The sequence below is a fragment of the Varanus komodoensis genome, unplaced genomic scaffold (assembly GCF_004798865.1).
Source record: "Varanus komodoensis strain SLA01 unplaced genomic scaffold, ASM479886v1 scaffold7_1, whole genome shotgun sequence".
NCBI classification, from domain to species: domain Eukaryota; kingdom Metazoa; phylum Chordata; class Lepidosauria; order Squamata; family Varanidae; genus Varanus; species Varanus komodoensis.
The window spans coordinates 2,525,898-2,543,603 of record NW_025336479.1 but is presented as its reverse complement, the minus strand read 5'-3'; the positions used below and the strand labels follow the sequence as shown (position 1 = coordinate 2,543,603).

The following is a 17,706-nucleotide window of genomic DNA, read 5'->3' as shown; positions in this document are numbered from 1 at the left end:
GTCGGATGAAACAGCAAATCTGATTTTGAATTTTGCACCGAGTAGAATTTAGAAGTGTCTGACACAAACGGACCATGCATTGAGTGAGACAGGAAGTGGCAACTGAAGTGGATGGGGAAAGCAAATTACCATGCATAGGTTCCAGCAGCAAAAGAGTACTAAGCTGAACAGTATACCAGGAGCAAATAATTCTGTCCATTCGGATTCCATCAGGAAATTCCATGTGGAAAGCTCAGATTTGCACTGATTACCAATTTACTATGTATGTAGTACAGATTTCCAAAGTGAGCATTGGTTTTAGCAGAATATGGCCACCTTTGGATATCAGCCCTGTACTTTCACCTTCAGATATGAAGCAGCTACTAGCTTTGGAGAGAAATGGGAAGGAAACATCCTCCAATTTTTTGTTACCAAATTTGGATAGCCAGGTAGAGTGAGCTGCCTTATTTGTGCAAGTTCTTCTTTCTTCTTACCTTCTTGCTTCTTCCATCCATCCTTCCTCCTTCTACTTTTCTTCTATTTTCTCTACTTTTCTTCTTCTGCCCTATTGTGTGTCTGTCAATCTCAGCCTGGTCAATTATCTGGGGGGATTTTATCTATGATTATATGCTTTCTTTAACGAATCTACTAATTATCTTGATTAAATCTTGTGACCTTAGTTATTTCATTTTGAAGGGGGGGGGGGGAAGGATCCTAAATGTGAGGATCGAATAACTATGACTATTTTCACTCACACAATAAGATCAAAGTAAATGCCTCAGATAGAAAGCCCCCTTGTCATTTGACCATACATGAACGTTGGCTTGGCGGCTTGTCACACCATCATGCTCTGGATGCAAATGGCATCTCTGATTCATGGTGGAAGGATCCTATCTTGCTTTGCTTACTAAACTTCCCAACAGTATTATTTCCTGGGGGCGCATTGTACTGACAGACAGGTCCTAGAGTTTTTGTGCTGATGTACTGGCATGCAAAAAACACTTGTTTCTATCTCACTCCTCAGGTGGTAGATGAAAGCACAGCTTCTTGCTTGAGAACCAAGGAAGATCCAGCCATATACCCTAATAGCTGTTCCTCGGATTTCTGCAACAATATGGAGTCCTCTTTGCCTTACCTTAAAGCCATAAGGGGTAACAAGCTTGTTTGCCTCACACAGTGAATGAAACTGATGACCCAGCATAGCACACTAAACAAACAACCCTTTTCATGTTGACTTTGAAAACCAGGTTTGGTGGAACAAGCTCATAAAGTTGGACAACACCCCATTCAATAAAAGAATTGAGGCTCTCCAACACTGTGTGGTGGGTGGGTGGGTCTCTGTATATGTGAATATGCGTGATTTTTAGGGTAGTTACAGACCAGAAGCAGTGACAAGCAACATTTGTGGAAGTCTTGGTGTTGCAATGGATGAGAAGAGTTGCACTGGCCAAAATACTTGTTCACTTCCATTCACTGGTAACTTTAAACCCTGGATAGCTGTGATGTGTGAACTGGGCCACAACATTAAATTGTGCTGCAGGTGTTGTGGTGTTCTAGGTTGTACATACTAGGCCTGGGCAGAAATACTTGCCACACTGGAATCTTGATGTATAATTATGCATCAAAGAACCCAAAATAACTGGGGCTTTATTCTTCTGAGCTCAAAGAATAGCCCAACCCCGTTTATTGTTGTAGCTACTCATTTTTACATACACATAATGCAGTGCTCACAAGTGAATTTGATGTGACAGGTCAAACATAATTAAAATCTTTCATTGTGTTACATTATTATATAAGATATCACAGCCAACACATTTCCTCAGAACATGGCTTGGCCCAAAATACTTGATGGGATACCTCTCCCGGCTGCAGCCTACCCAGACACTGCAACGCTGGAGGCTCAGTGGATGGCAGCAAGGAAGATGGCCTCCCTTGTGGCAATGAGCACTCTCTCAGGTGGAGACCCACCTGGCACCAGCCTAAGACTGCCCTCTGTGCCAAGGTATTTAACAGCTTAAATAGCACAGGGGGTAGGGGTATGTCAGCTGTTTTTAATAGGTCTAGTTGTCTTAACTTGGCTCAATTATTTAAGTTGCTTTATCACATTTTTTACATTTCTATAGTGACATACTATGATGTTATTGTTACTTGTATTTTACACTGTATTTGAATGCACTTTATGAATCATTGTACACTTCCCAGAGAGCCTTTATTATTGGACATTACTGAAATAACAATAGCAAGTTGTAACTGTATTCTTTAATAGGTAGTTCTACATGTAAGGAACAAGTGGGAGGGACTTATGAAATTCTAGTTTAGAATTACCCCCCCCCCCAACACACACACACACACATGCAGAAAGAGAGAGTAAATCCAGCATTTTTGTCAGATATATTAGGAATATAGTATCCCCCTTTCTGCCCTAGTAATTCAGTAGGTTCTCCGTATAGCTTTAAAGAGGCCGGCAGTGGGGCAGCAAATTTCCGCTCCTTTAACCCTCCTCCTCCTCCTCCAGCTGTGACTTTGTTGCCGGGCTGCTGTCTAGCAAGAATTTGGCTCTTCACCTTTATCCTTCTGAGCCTGTTTCTTCAAGAAGGTGGAAATATTTGGCGGTGTACTCCCCTCCTCCTCTTGCTTCTCTAGTGTAACTGGCCCCACTTCTGTTCAGTAGGCAGGTACAATGCTTGGCTGAAAAGGAAAATGATTCCACAAGTAGCATAACAGCTCCTATTTCTCAGTTCCAGTCCTCTCCACACCCTTTCCCTAGGCAAACACTCAGATGCTTATGGCCAGATAGTAACCAGGAAGTTTTTCTGAGGACCTTGAAAAACAGGCAGAGAAAAGAAAGAAACGCAATCCGACAAGAAAAAGCAGCAGGCTCTTTCAGCACAATCTTTGCCCAAGTAAATCCTGTGTGGTCAGAGACAAAAACACTGAAGGATGCCCAGAAGAGACCTGATATAAAGGAGAGGGTCTCCATCTCTTTCAAAAACAGAGATTTAGGGAGTTTTCTTATGCTGTCCTGGAAAACAGAATGGCAGGCAACTAGATTTGTTTATGGACAGTCTAGGGTGGCTCTCAGGGCTGAGGGGCCATGTTGGTTTCCCTATCCCCTTATATCGGGGATGCCGAACCTCAGGGCTTGGGAACCATTTAAGCCGGACTGGGAGTTAAATCTGCCCCTGCAGGTTTCCCAGAAGGCCATGCCTCGCTCCCCGGCCCCATTCCCTTTCCCCCACTTCCCTACATTTGGCAATTTCCCTGCTTTTGTGCCATGCCCCCTCTTCTAAAATACCTCTGTTAAAGCTTAGTTACTGGCAATAAGAGCTTTAAGCTAAACTGTGCCAGTGTTGCTGTTTGGTTGATTGGCTGGGGGTTTTTTTGGCATTGCTAGTCCTGTGCAGTCTTTTGTCTTTGGCCCTGTCTGGAATGTGGCCCCTGAGAGAACTCTCTAAAATGGTGTTGGCCCTCAGGATGAAAAGATTCAACCCCCCTGCCTTATATGCCTTTATCACTCAGTATGGTGATGTCACATCGCCCTGACTGGTGCTTACAGCTCTAGTAAAACCCCATTTCAAAACAGACATAAAGCAGTTTAGTTGAATGACCACTGTTTACCAAGAAGCATTATGAGCAGATGCTTGGGGAAAGGGGTAAGGAGAAGACATATAGAGGCTCCAGTGGGAACCTTATAAACTTTATAATATAAAGGAAGGGTCGCATAGTGTTATGTGTCCTTTTCTCCCACCTGTGGAAAGATCAGCAAAATCAAAGGATACTCAACATGAAATAGAAAGCATCCAGCAGGAGATTTTTAAGTGTTACTGGAAGGAAGATGAAATGGTAAACCCCAAGATCGTGACATTATCCATGCACTTAAAACCAGCTGCACAGAGAGAGAATAATTGTGTTAGCTGTAGGGTTGCCAGTTTCCAAAAGTGAGTGGGGCCTTGTACATTTAAATAAGATACTCTGGGGATGGTGTCCCTCTCTAATCTCACATTCAAGATCTAGTTACCATTTAATGGTTGGAAAAGGGTGGGCATACAGTGAAATCAAAGCCATAATAATATTCTCATTGGTGCCACAAATTGTGTGTGTTGCTTAGGCAAGTTGTTTAAGCAACAATCCTGAGAGTAAGACCCATTGAATTTAGTGAGACTGACCCCTGAGTAGATACATACAACAGGTCAAAAGAGCCTTTCTGTTTTGCCAAGGACTATATTAACATAGGCGTAATCTGTTCAGGTAAGCAAGCTGTGGGCAGGCACTGAAAAAGCCATTGGTAGGCAGGGCTGGAGCCAAAAGTAAATGGGCCCACCCATTTTTCTCTTTTACTGCCACCTGTTTTCTCCTCCCCACAGCCCAGTGGGCTGCCAAGAGAAGGGCCAGATCGTTCTTGCTAAAGATCTGAGCTGATAACTTGCAGACAGCTTCTGAAATTAAGCCAAGAGTTATAGAAGTGCACCCTAGTGTACAGGATCATGCTGTTAAACTGCAATCCTATTCACAGTTGCTTAAGACCCATTTAGGTCAATGGGAATTAAGCAGGCTAACTTGGGGGCAAGATTGAACTCTTTGGTTTTCATTTCTTGAAACAAATAGAAAATGTCAGGTGATTTCAAAATGCTATTCAGTAGCAAGACATTCATTACCCTAGACTGGTAACATTTTTTGCAGAGAGGCAAGATAGTGCAAGTAGCACCAGCCAGGAAATTCTGACCCAAAATGTGTTGATACTGAACACACAAAATTGCATCCTCTTCCACAAATATAGAAGAAAAGCTGACTTATTATCCTTTCGTGACACTGCAGACCTATCACCTGAGGTCCCTCCCTCACTCTGCCCTGTGACACGGTTAGCCTTCTTAGATCAGGGATAGAAAACTTCTGGCCCAAAGGCTGGATACAGACTTCTGGAGATTCATCATTGGGCCTGTCAGTTTCTTTTGCTATTATGTGCTATCAGTGATTAGAGTTAACAGGGTATTGAAAGGCAATTAATATTTAAATAACTAGCAAACAATCGAGGTATGTATTTCTGAGAGCTAGCTGGTACTTTTCCTTGTGATGTCTTTACCTCATTTGTACCTAAATGGCTTAGGGCTTGGTTACCTGAAGGGGTGTCTCCTTCCATACGTGCCTGCCCGCCCCTTAAGATCTGGGGCAGAGGCCCTTCTCCGGGTGCCCTCCTGAAGTAGATTAGGAGGGTGACTACCTGGAGAAGGGCCTTCTCTGTATTGGCCCCCTAATTGTGGAATTTGCTCCCCAGAGAGGTTCGCCTGGCACCGTCACTTTATTCTTTTTGGTGCCAGACGAAAGCCTTTTTATTTTCCCAATGTTTTAAGGTCTGATTGTTTTAATTGGGTTTTATTGTCAGTTGGAATTTTTAAGGATGCTGTGTTTTATTCTACATTGTTTTATTGTTAAACTATCCCGAGACCTCGGTAAGGGACAGTCTAGAAAACTTTTAAATAAATAAATACCCCTAAAAGCATACATTTTTACTCAGGAGCAAGTTCCATTGACTTGAGTGAGATTTACTCTCAGGGAAGTGTGCATAGCAATGCAACAGCATCTAGACTAATGGAAAGATGTAGCCTTTGTAACTGGCACCACTGGCCGAAAAAGTATTCTGTAACAATCTTCGGTCTGCTATAAGTGTGTACAGTATTAAACAAAATATACACTACTAAAATATTAATTCAAAGATGACTGGTATATATCTTGAGGCTTCAACCAGAAGAACTTTCAGTTTGTAATGTCTCCAACAGAGAGTCAATGAATTCCCTGCCTAGTAGTATATTTCCCCATTCTTCAACACATTTTTGTGGTGCATGTACTGCTGTTTGCTAAGTGGATTAGAAGTCAGGACATAGTATTTACTTCTATCTGAATTGCATCAAGAATAGCTGGCCCCCTACCTGAAAGGAATGTCCCAATTAAATTACAAATGACATGTCCTAAGTGTAAGGACTGAAGATTGGTTGAGACAAACAAAACATTCAACCTTCACTATTCCCCTTTCCAAGACTAGTGCATAGAGACACCTAGCGGATAAGACATGTTGGCTAAAGGTGTTTTAAAAATAAGAACAGATTTTTTTCTATGCCACCAATTCCTTGCTGCACTTGTAGAATCTCCAAAATGGCATCCAATCTGTATTTCTTATGCAAGATGGAACAAAGGCTTCAAAATGATGAAATATTTCATAGTAAGTTAGATACATGAGAATAATACTGAGGTATAGTTTTCTTTATTCAATGTCTGGAACTGAGATTATAGACCATGCTTTTCTTCCTTTGCCCCAAGCATCCAAGCATCTTTTTAACTCAGGAAAACAACCACAGCAGGGGAATTGTCAAGAGAAAGCTTTTTGAGGAGAGTGTGCTGATGTGAACTTCTGAAATGAGAGAGAATGTCTAGGGACTAATTCCCATCTTCACATGCAAGGATTACAGCGTTCAGCTCCATTTAATAATTGGCTTAATGTGAGTCAGCTCTATCTGTGCAACAAGTTTGAACTGAAATGGTCCTTTAACTGCCCATTTTGTAGCTAAAGCAAAAGGAACTGCTTGTACAAATTAATACCTTTCTAATTTACTGTGGAAGCTCTCATCTGAGAAATGCGACACATGTAAAGGAAATGTGCTTTTAATGTCTGTATAGTACAGTCCCATCCCCTGTGACAAAGTGGTGCAGTGGTTAGAGTGCTGGATTAGGAGTGAAGAGATCTGGAGTCTAGTCTCCACTCTGCCATGACTTTCAACCTAACAGTGGTATTCCAAGAATGAAATGGAGGCCATTGTATGTTGTTCCTTGCTCCTTGGAGGACAGGTGGGATCTAAGTTTGTTCTTGTTAGGTGCTGTCAAGTCATCTCTCCTACTTATATGAACCTATGCATGGAGATCCTCTAAAATGCCCTGTTCTTGACAGCCCAGTTCAGCTATTTTAAATGGAATATTGTGTCTTCCTGCATGGAATCAATCCATCTCATATTTAGTCTTCCTCTTCTTCTGCCTTCAACTTTCCAAAGCATGATTATTTTCTCCAGTGAGTCTTGCCTTCTCATGATGTACCCAAAGTATAACAGCTTTGGTTTTGGTTTTTTTTCCACTTCTGGGGGAAGTTCTGGATTGATTTGATTTGGTCTAGGACATGGGTCCTCAAACTACAGCCTGGGGGTTGGATCTGGCTCGCCATGCCCACTTATCTGACCCACCATGCCCATTTGGACCTGCCGCGCCCCGCGCATGGGGATGCAGTGGTTTGCTCACTCGGAGAAAACGATCTCCAAGCGAGCAAGCCGCTGCCTCATCCGCCCACCTCGCAGCGCATGCCTGCCCACGCCTCACCTCACCATGTGCCCCCACCATGCGCCCCCGCCTTGCCTCGCCGCGTGCCCACACGTACTGCCCCCGCGTGCTCCCCCCCCCATGCCGGCAGCTTTCAACTGGTCCCCTGGTGGAAAAGTTTGAGGACCCCTGGTCTAGTACCTACTTATTTATATTTCTGTCAATCCAGCATATGCACGAACCATGTTTCGGACACACAATTTTTTTCCTGCTAGCTTTCTTTGCTGTCCAGCTTTTACACACAAACATAATGATTGGGAATACAAGAGTGTGAATGCAATAGCCTTGATGTCTAGTAAAATGTCCTTATGCTGGATAATTTTTTTCTAGTTCCTTCATCATTGCTGCCCTTCCATGTCTGTCTTTTTCGCATTTCTTGGCTACAGTTTCCCGTTCAATTGATTGAGCCAAAGTATGCAAATTTTTTGTTGACATTAAAGTTGGCAATTCTTCTGTAGGTATGATTTTTGTTTTCTTAATGTTCAAGAGCTGGCTGGGGAATAGCTTAATGTTCACACTGGCTGGGGAATGCCAGAAGTTGTAGGATTTATTTGCTATCTAAGCATGTATAGGATTGTGGCCTTACTATATCTATCCTAATAGTCCCCAGTCCTTTCTAGAAGTCAGTGAGCTTTGAATATTTACATGGATAATATTTGCTGTGGTCAAATTGTTACAGTTGCCAAGAGTCTGCTAGCCAGAGGTGCCTCACTCAAGTCTTATTGAGGGGGGGGGGAGGTCTAGACATTGTCATCTTCCATTCATAAACCCCTGCACAATCCTGTTTCCTACTGCCTCTTCCTTATCCTTTTCCTTATCCATCAAGGCAAAAAAGAATAGTTCCACAATGCACTAGCTGCCCTCCATTGGGAAGCATACAAGGTATGAAAAGAAAACCTCTTTGTTGTGTTTATATCCCACTTTTTTTTTTTAGGGAACTCAAGGTGGCCTGCAAAATTCTCCTCTGAATCTTATCCTCACAATGGCCCTGTGAGATAGGTTGGGCTGAGAGGCCACGACTTTCCCAAAATCATCCAGTTAGGTTCATGGCTTAGTGGAGCCTAGAACCCAGTTCTCCTGAGTCCCAGTGCCATGCTTTATGTGAGATATGCATTGCTTATGTTAGGGGATTTTCTTAAAACAGTGCAGTCATTTGAATAATTCAATAAGGCTACAGTCCCATACACATTTACCTGGGAGTAAATCCTATTGAACTCAATGGGGCTTAGGTGTAAGGTTCTCTGTGAATACCCTGTGATTATCGTAATTGGCACGCTCACAAGAAAACTAAACCAAGGCTGCTTTTCATTACTATTGGCTCAGGTCACGCAAAACCCAGCCAGGCCAAGTCTGCCTACAACACCGTACGAAGGTGCACCTTCCTCTTGCAACTTCTTGTCTCCATCCTCTCCTCCCGGGATTCCTAAGCTTGGTGGCATTAGATGCCTCTCCCAATATGGCCGAAGCCTGAGGCTCCCTGGGCGGCTAGATTCAAAAGGATCTTCAGACTACAAAAACAAAACAAAGCACGCTGTACTTGTTCTCTCATCCTACTACTGCTGAAGCTTCACGTATTCTCAGCGGCTCTTTTCTGTTTCCGGGAGCTTCGTCGCCTGCCGCTCCCAAGATGGCGGCCGCACCACGCCGGGGAGGGCGGGGAATGAGGCGGAAGTGAAGTTGAGCGGTGTTGACAGAAGGCCGAAGGGGAGCTGGTGGCCTAGTTGGTGGTGGCGCTTGCGGTGTCAGGATGATCCCGACGGAGGAGGCGTCTGCCCGGAGGAGGGAAATAGAAGAGAAACTCAAACAGGTGGGGCTGGCTCGGTTGACGCGGGCAGGGCGTTCTCTCCCGCCCCTCCCGGGGCTGTTTCCAGCATCCCCTTGGTACCGCACTCAGGCGGTTTTTTGCTTTTGCTGTCATCATCATTTAGTCCCCTGTAATCTTTATTTTTGGGAGGGCGTTTTCCTTGCTTACCTCAGAGATCACTACAGAAAGCTGCAGGCTGTGTAGGCTGGGAGGTAACTCGGTGGGGCTTCCTTCCTTGGGTTGCACATTCTTCCCCTTGGATGGATTTGCTATAGCCTGGGATTGCCACTTTTAAGATACATGCGTCCCATCGCATAGCCTCGGGACAGCTTACATAAATAAAATAAAACATAATACAGATAAAATCCAGATCCACCCTGCTAGCCTGTTAAACCATCTGTGTGACAAAAATATGGCAGGTGAAGTTTTCTCTGGTGTGGATGATGAGGAGAAAATCTGCATCTACTCATTTTCTTCAAGGCGTACTGCAGTCAATATCACAGGAGCAGGTAGGTAGGAGCAGATGAGGTTTCACTGATGTCCTCTGAAATGTTTGGAGACAAAGGAGCATCCCCATCCCTGATGGGAAAGCATGTGCCTGAGCATTTCTCAAAAGCTCTGGATGTTGAGCCCAGAAAGCCCTACCTGAGGAATCCTTTGTCTTTCTTGGGTTTTCTGTAAAGGGTAATCCTGTCTTGACATTCTTGAATGGTTTGGGGGAAACTGAACTCTTGGGAAATGCTTTGATTCTTCACTCCTGCCCCCAAAGTCACCTAGAGCCCTCTACAGGGAGTTTTGGATTTGTGGCCTTGAGGATGTATGATGCTTCCTTCCCTTTTGTCATGATGGCTAGAACTTCAATTAATTCATAGCAATTAAAAGCTTGCTTAGCTTTTCCTGTTCTACAGATGGTGTTATTTGAGAAGGGATTTGGGGGATATAAAACGCACCCTTGAGGGCAATTCTAGGCATATGATATAGCAAGAGAAAAAGGACAGAATCTTCTGAGGGACAAGAAGATCTTGGGATGGGAGAGGATGGGAGAGAAAAGATGGGGGGGCTTTGAAGGGAAAGAGCTTTAAAAGTAAATATTTTGGAACAGAAAGGAAGATATGGTAGAAACTTGAGGAAGGCTACCACCTTTTCAGGGTGGTAGAAGAGGTAAATTATTTTGGCAACAGAGTGCCTGATGGACATCAGGGAACTAAGATGAGAAAGTAGAACAGTGGAGAAGAAAAGATTGCAATAAGGTAGGAGGCATAGTCAAGAGACTGAGCAATTTCTATCAGCGACTGCAATTACTATGAAATACTTTTCTATTGATACCGAAAGTTGTGTTTGAAAGAATTGTTAATATGGCAGGGCTCAGACTCCACTTCTGTCTTGTACTCAGTGTTCTGGGTGGGTTGATTGTCCTTTGCCACATTTGTCATGACAACTATTTTGTGGTGGTGCCTTGGACAGTTTCTCAAATTGCCAGTTGTGCTCTTAGCCCAAAAGTGTGCCTACTCTTGGTGTAATCTGTATCTCTTTCCTTTATCCAGATACCCAAAACTGGGCTTTGATCCACTAAATCCAGACTCTGACATGCACAAAACAGGGGAACTATGCCATTGCATGAAAGCATATTTTTCCATCTGTTGGTGTCAGTGGGAGGAGAGCAATGAAGAAAACTATGGAAGTGTTTGAGTGGTACCTCCACCGTCTCCCCGCTTCACCACTCTTTCTGCTATAGTTAGTGGAAGCTGGGAAATCTCAGCTAATGGTATTTCCTAAGTGGAATCTCCCAACTCTTTGTAGGTTTACTCTGTTAAATAGTTGACACTTCCTAGGAGCTTGCAAATTTGGTTAGCATCTAGGAAGGTAAGTTTTGAAATTGATTAATGTTGTGTTTTCCCCTTGCAATGATAGGAAGAAGAAACATTGTCTTTCATCAGAGAGAGTTTAGAAAAAAGTGACCAGCTCACAAAGAATATGGTAAGCGTTTAAAAAACCTGTGCGTTTTTTAAAAAGGGGAACAGAAAATTCAATAGTGATGTTTTGGTTGATGGAACTGCAAACTAAAATATGGTAGTCTGTGGAGAATGGAATGTTTCCTACTATCTATATCAGATATTTTTGGCTTTGATATTTAGGTTTCCATTCTCTCATCCTTTGAAAGCCGTCTGATGAAGCTGGAAAATTCAATCATCCCTGTACATAAGCAGACTGAAAATCTTCAGCGCCTGCAGGAAAATGTTGAGAAAACACTGTTCTGCTTGGATCATGTTATAAGTTACTACCATGTAGCAAAAGACACAGAGAAGATAATAAGGGAAGGGTGAGTTGATTTGATTCACTCATAAAGATAATCCATTTTTAAAACCGTGAGTTGCCATGAATGAGCTAGCATGTTAGTTCATCCTGCATGATTACTCTGCTTCCAGTGGAAGTGGCTAAACAACCATGGATGTCAGCTCTGGTTTGCCAGATAATGTCTTTTTTATGCTGCTTCTGTTCCTGCAGGAGGAACCAAGTGGAAAAATCAAGGTGTAAGAGCTAGCATCCTGGCTTGCTCACAACACAACTGGGGATTCAGAATGCTCAAGATTTTTTCTTGGTCACTACTTCTTTTGTCCCCCTTTCTTCCAACCATAAATAATCCTATTAATTGAAATAGAGGAATTCAGTAGAGATAGAACAGAAGAAAGATTATTACCTTTTTAAATTATTTCCTCATCCTGTAGTTTTAGAATGATGTCTCTGGAGGATTCAGAACACATCCTTATACAATTCTGGTGATGGGGAAATAAAAAGAACATCTTAACTATCACTTTGCAGTCTGATACAGATTATGATTTAATAGCCTGTTACTACACACACACACACAGAGAGAGAGCATGCAAGAAGTATTTGTAGCTTGGATTGTCACCATGAACTATTAATATTAAAAAATAAGAATAATGCTGAAAAAGATAATTAATGGAAGCATAATGCCAAAATTACAATTTACGTAAATAACATTCCAGAAGAATTTGAAGTCCACAGAAAGAACAGATTTGTATTACTGAATTAATTTAATCATGAACCAGAAGAATTGTGGACTGAAACCAGAAGCATTATTAGAGAAGAATGCAAAAAGACAATTTCTAAAGCAAAAAGAAGGGAAAGAAAAGATGGATGATAAAAGAAATACTCACAGTTGCTAAGATGAGAAACAAAAACAAATGGTGGCAGAAACACTGGATGCAACTTTTCAGCAATTATCCTGTCAAAAGATCTACTACAGTGCCCAGTGCAAAGAAATAGAAGAGAACAACAAAAGAGGGAAAACAAGAGACCCGTTCCAGAATATTCAAGAATTCAAACCCTAGATTAGAAATACTGAAAGACAAAAAGAGTATCTGTCCAGGAGAAAATAAAGAGAAGGTGGATACCATATACAAAAAAACTATACAGAAGAGATGAAAGACCCCTTTGAGGAGCAATCCTGTGAAGAATAGTGAAGTGAAAGCTGCTCTGAAAGCAGTTGGAACAAAGCACCCAGAGTAGAGTGAGTACCAATAGAACTATTCCAGGCTGCAGAGCCTGAATCAGTCCAATTCCTAACAGAAATATGCCAACAAATATGGAAAACAAAATTATGGCCCACGGACTGAAAATGTTCAATATACATTACATTTCACGAGAAACAAGATGGTAAGGAGTACAGTAACCACAGGAACATTGCACTAATTTTCCATGTAAGCAAAGTGATGCTCAAGGAGTTGCAACAAAGAATTTTATCTTATATGGACTGAGAAATGCCTGACATTCTAGCTGTATTCCAAAAAGAAAGAGGCATGCAATATCATATTGTGAATCTGTGTTGGCTACAGGAACACACCAAAGAATAATTACATGACTTCATCTTAGCAATGTAGAAGTTGAAATTATGAAATATTTTATGTACTATGCCTCAATCATCAGTTCAGAAACTGTGGCCAGGAAATTAGGAGAATGAGACTTGGAAGGACACCAATGAAGGATCTAGAAAATATCAAGTATAAGGACATTTCACTGGACACTAAGACCAAGATCATCCATACTATTTTATTCCCTATCAATATAGGTATGAACGTGGGAAAGTGAAGAAAGTTGACAGGAAGAAAATTGATGTATCTTTAACATGGGGCTGGAGGAGAGCTTTGTGAATACCCTGGACCAACAGAAAGATGAGCAAGTGAGTCCTAGATGAGCTCAAACCAGAACTCAGGAAGTGAAAATGACAAAACTGAAGATGTCATACTTTGAGCATATCATGAAAATGCAAAACTACCTAGAGTAAATAATCATGCTAGGGCAAGTTGAAGACAAAGGAAGAGGAAAACCAAATAAGACTGGACTGTTTCCATGAAGAAAGACACAGCCTTGAATTTAGAAGAGCTGACCAGGGCTGTCAAGAACAGGACTTTTTACAGGATATTCTTTCATAAAATTGCCTTAAGTCAAAGACAACTTGACAGGACATAACAATAGTGACACTGTTTAGTGTTGGTATAATGTGGAGCATAGGATGGAATAAGATAAAAATAGATACATTATTAAAATACTTTCTTAGGGCTTAATGAAGTCATAATCTGCCTTTTTCCTTTGAGAACTTAAACTGGATGCTATTATTTATTCTTTTAGTCATTCTCTGCCACTTATACATGCCAATGAGTTGTCCAGATTTTGCCATGCTTAGAATAGACCCATTGCAATCAATGAGATGGATTGGTCGTAACTAATGTAAGTCCCATTGCTTTTATTGGGTCTATCTAAGCACAGCTAAATCTGGACCCTGCCCAATGTCTGAAAGGAAAGTTGGCAACCAAAGCTCACGATGTGGCAGTTAATTGTAAACATGGGTTAAATGTTGCTTGTCTGCTAAGTATGGGCTGTACTGGTTGCTGGCCATCTCTTTACTTTTATACTTAAGCTCACTAAGGTCAAATTATCTGACAAAAGAGGAAAATTACGGAATGATTTAGTGGTCTCTGGAGGAAAAGGGTTTTGCAGGGCATTTTGATAAGCAGTTGCTTGTTGATGTAGCTTTCTGAAATAAAATGTATTTTGAATTATAGCCCTACAGGGAGGCTGGAAGAATATTTGGGCTGCATGGCTAAAATTCAGAAGGCTGTGGAATATTTTCAGGACAACAATCCTGACAGTCCAGAACTCAATAGAGTGGTATGTAATATGTTTGAGCATTGGGTCATTGATGGGCTCTGGCCTCTTGGCATCGTCCCTTGTCTGCGTCCCTTAGCTGTGGCCCAGGCTGCCCGGGGACGCCCTTCCCTGGGAGGCTGAGGGTTTTGTTTTGTTTTTTAATTGTTTTGTTTTGTTTTTCTTTCTTTCTTGGTTTGGTTTGGTTTGGTTTTGTGCTGTCCTTTCCTTTCCTTTCCTTTCCTTTCCTTTCCTTTCCTTTCCTTTCCTTTCCTTTCCTTTCCTTTCCGTTTTTCCTCCAATTTAAATTTTATTTTATCCTTGTGTATGCATGTGGGTTTTTGTCTGGGAGAACTGGGCAAGTGAGAGGAACTGCAGGACAGACAAGGCGGGGGACCAAGGTAAGGTTTCAGAAGGGATCCTAATGGCAGACCGGGAGATGGCCTTGGCAGGAGTCACGGGTGTTGCTGTCCGCTGCGACAGCTGCGACATGTTTGCCCTTCTCCCCCAGGAGAAGCAGGGTTACACTTGCCCTCGGTGCAAGCTGGTGACCTTGCTAGAGGAGGAGTTGAGGTGCCTGAGGGCCAAGAGAACTCTCCAGGCCCCCCGGGAGCAGCCCCCCTCTGGATAGAGGGTTGAGGGAGAGGCCACAGGAGGAGCAGCTGGAAAGACATGGAGGCATGTCACCCACAGGAGGAGGAGGCCAGCATGGCCTCCTCCTTCTCCTGGCGACAATCTGGAGCTAGAAAACAGGTTTCTCTCTGCTTAGGGAGGCTGGGGCTGATGAGGCCTCGGGGGACCAGCAGGACCCCCAGCCTGGGACCACAAGCAGCAAGGGGGTTGCTGCAGGAGAGGCGAGGGCCAGGGCACGGCCACCCACCAGCACCGGGAAGACACAGCGGCAGGTGATTGTTGTTGGGGACTCCCTGCTGAGGGGCACTGAGGCAGCGGTGTGCCACCCCAACCTGGAGACAAGGGAGGTTTGCTGCCTGCCGGGCGCACGCATCCAGCATGTGAAGGACAGAGTGGAGCATCTTGTTTGCTCTGGGGGTCACCAGCCCCGCTCCTGGTGATCCATGTGGGCACAAACAACGTAGTCAGGGTGTGAGCGGGATCACCAGGGACTTTGAGGCCTTGGGGAAGAAACTCAGGAACCTAAAGGCCCAAGTGGCCTTTTCATCTGTCTTACTGGTCTGGGGATTTGGGCCAGGCAGGGACAGGAGGGTCGCCGAGGTGAATGACTGGCTTAGGGTGTGGTGCCAGAAGGAATGCTTCAGGTTCCTGACCACGGCACCCGGTTTCTTGCCAATGGACTTCTGGCAAGGAATGGGTTGCACCTCACAAGGATGGGGAAAAGGTCCTTTGAGATGCTCTAGCTAGCTTCATCTGGAAGACTTTAAACTGAGCTGGTGGGGGGGGGGGCGCGTTCAGGCCCCCCAGAAACGTATCTGCACTGGACAAGTGTGGGGAGAAGATCAGGGCTCTGGGAGCAGGGTTTTAGAGGTACTGCAGGGACTGACAGGGCTCCTACAGAAAGGGGCCAGGTATTAGGGAGGATGGGAGGAAGGAGGAGGCTGGGAACTCTAAGGAAAGGAAGCGGTGGGAAGGAGTTGAGGTGCATGTACACCAATGCTAGGAGCATGGGTAATAAGCAGGAAAAGCAGGAAGCTCTCCTGGGAATAGGAGGGTATGATCTGGTGGGAATCACAGAAACTTGGTGGGATGAAAGGCAAGACTGGAATGTGAACATAGAGGAGTATCACCTTTTTAGAAAGGACAGGAAGGGAAAGAGGTGTGGGGGTGTGGCTTTATATGTCAGGGAAGGGATAGGATGCAGTGAGATAGAATGCAGCACAGATGGGGATTCGGTAGAGGCAATCTGGGTGAAACTTAGGGGTTTTGACAGGGAAAGAGACCTGATAGTGGAGGTATGTTATCGCCCTCCAAGTCAACTTGAGACCCTGGATGATGTCCTGACAGACCAAATTCTAAGGATATCTTGGGGGAGAGACACAGTAATTATGGGAGATTTCAATCTCCCAGATATTAGTTGGGAGACTCACTCGGCGGTGACAGCCAGGTCGCTTCCTAGAAGCTATAGAGGGAGGGTTTTTCACACAGAGGGTCCGAGAGGTGACGAGGGGGGGAAACATCCTTGACTTGGTCTTGACCAATAGAGAGGAGCTGATAGATGAAGTACAGATTGGGGGAGCTCTGGATGCGATTGATCACTCCATCCTTTGCTTTGAGATCAGGGGACTGCAGATGGGCAGCAGGTCGAGCACTAGAAGCTGGGACTTCAAGAGGGCCAACTTTGGCCAACTGAAGGCCAGACTGGGGAAAGTCTCCTGGGATAGGTTACTGGAAGGCAAGGGAGTTGAGGAGGGGTGGATGGCTCTCAAAAGGGAGGTTTTGGAGGCGCAAGCCTTGATGATACCTCTAGTTAGTAAGGTGGGGAGGTGGAGGAAAGCATTGCCATGGATGCGAAAGGAGGTGGTTAGAGGGATTAGATGAAAGAGGAACCTGCGTAGGAAATGGGTACTGGGGCAAATAGACAAAAGGATATACTGGGAGGAGGCCCGTTGCAGAAGGATTCTTTGCAAGGCTAAGGCTGATTACGAGCTGAGACTTGCCAAGAATATCAAGAGCAACAAAAAGGGCTTCTTTCAGCATGTAAATAGGAAGAGGAAGGGGAGACAAGTGGTGGGACCACTAAATAAGGAGGAAGGAGATCCAGTGACTGATATGAGGGAACAGGCACAGATGCTAAATGACTATTTTGCCTCTGTGTTCTCCCCAAAGCTGGACGGAGGAGATCCACATAGGAGATTAGATGAGGCCGGGGACTTAGGGGCACAGATTAGAGGCATCCCCCCTAGAAGTCGAGCGGCTCCTCAGGGCATTGGACATTACAAAGTCATCAGGCCCTGACGGGTTACACCCGAGAGTACTTAGAGAGTTGGCAGGGGTTCTCTCACGCCCGCTGGCCTCCATTTTTGAAGCCTCGTGGAGAATGGGAGAAGTTCCAGAGGACTGGAGGGTGGCATCAGTGGTCCCAATTTTCAAAAAGGGTAGTAGAGGGAACACGGGGAATTACAGACCTATTAGCCTTACGTCCATTGTAGGAAAAACAATGGAAAGACTCATAATAGAGGGAGATCTAGTGATGCTAGATAGGGAAGGGAGGCTGGCAGCCACACAACACGGCTTCCACAGAAACAGGTCCTGCCAGACAAACGTTGTAGAATTCTATGACAAGGTTTCGAGATGGCTAGATGGAGGGGATGCAGTGGATGTGGTATACCTGGATTTCAGCAAGGCCTTTGACAAAGTGCCCCATGATATCCTGGTGGAGAAACTCCTCAGTTTCTCCACCAGGATATCATGGGGCACTTTGTCAA

At 44.0% G+C, this 17,706-nt stretch overlaps 1 protein-coding gene across 6 annotated transcripts in view; it reads left to right on the top strand.

Annotated features, from left to right (window-relative positions):
- The first annotated feature begins 9,018 nt into the window (after positions 1-9,018).
- The window catches only part of EXOC7 (exocyst complex component 7), a 46,405-nt gene continuing 37,717 nt past the window's right edge, over positions 9,019-17,706 (top strand). For 4 of the 6 annotated variants that reach the window (XR_006416947.1, XM_044453656.1, XM_044453655.1 and 1 more), the window contains exons 1-4: positions 9,028-9,142; positions 11,051-11,116; positions 11,275-11,459; positions 14,224-14,329. Coding sequence is in view for 5 of the 6 variants with exons in the window: in XM_044453656.1 (XP_044309591.1) it covers positions 9,083-9,142; positions 11,051-11,116; positions 11,275-11,459; positions 14,224-14,329 (417 nt within the window). In the remaining variant the exon portion in view is untranslated. Of the gene's footprint in view, positions 9,143-11,050; positions 11,117-11,274; positions 11,460-14,223; positions 14,330-17,706 lie in introns of those variants that run through there. The other 2 variants (XM_044453653.1, XM_044453658.1) reach the window with 2 other exon arrangements.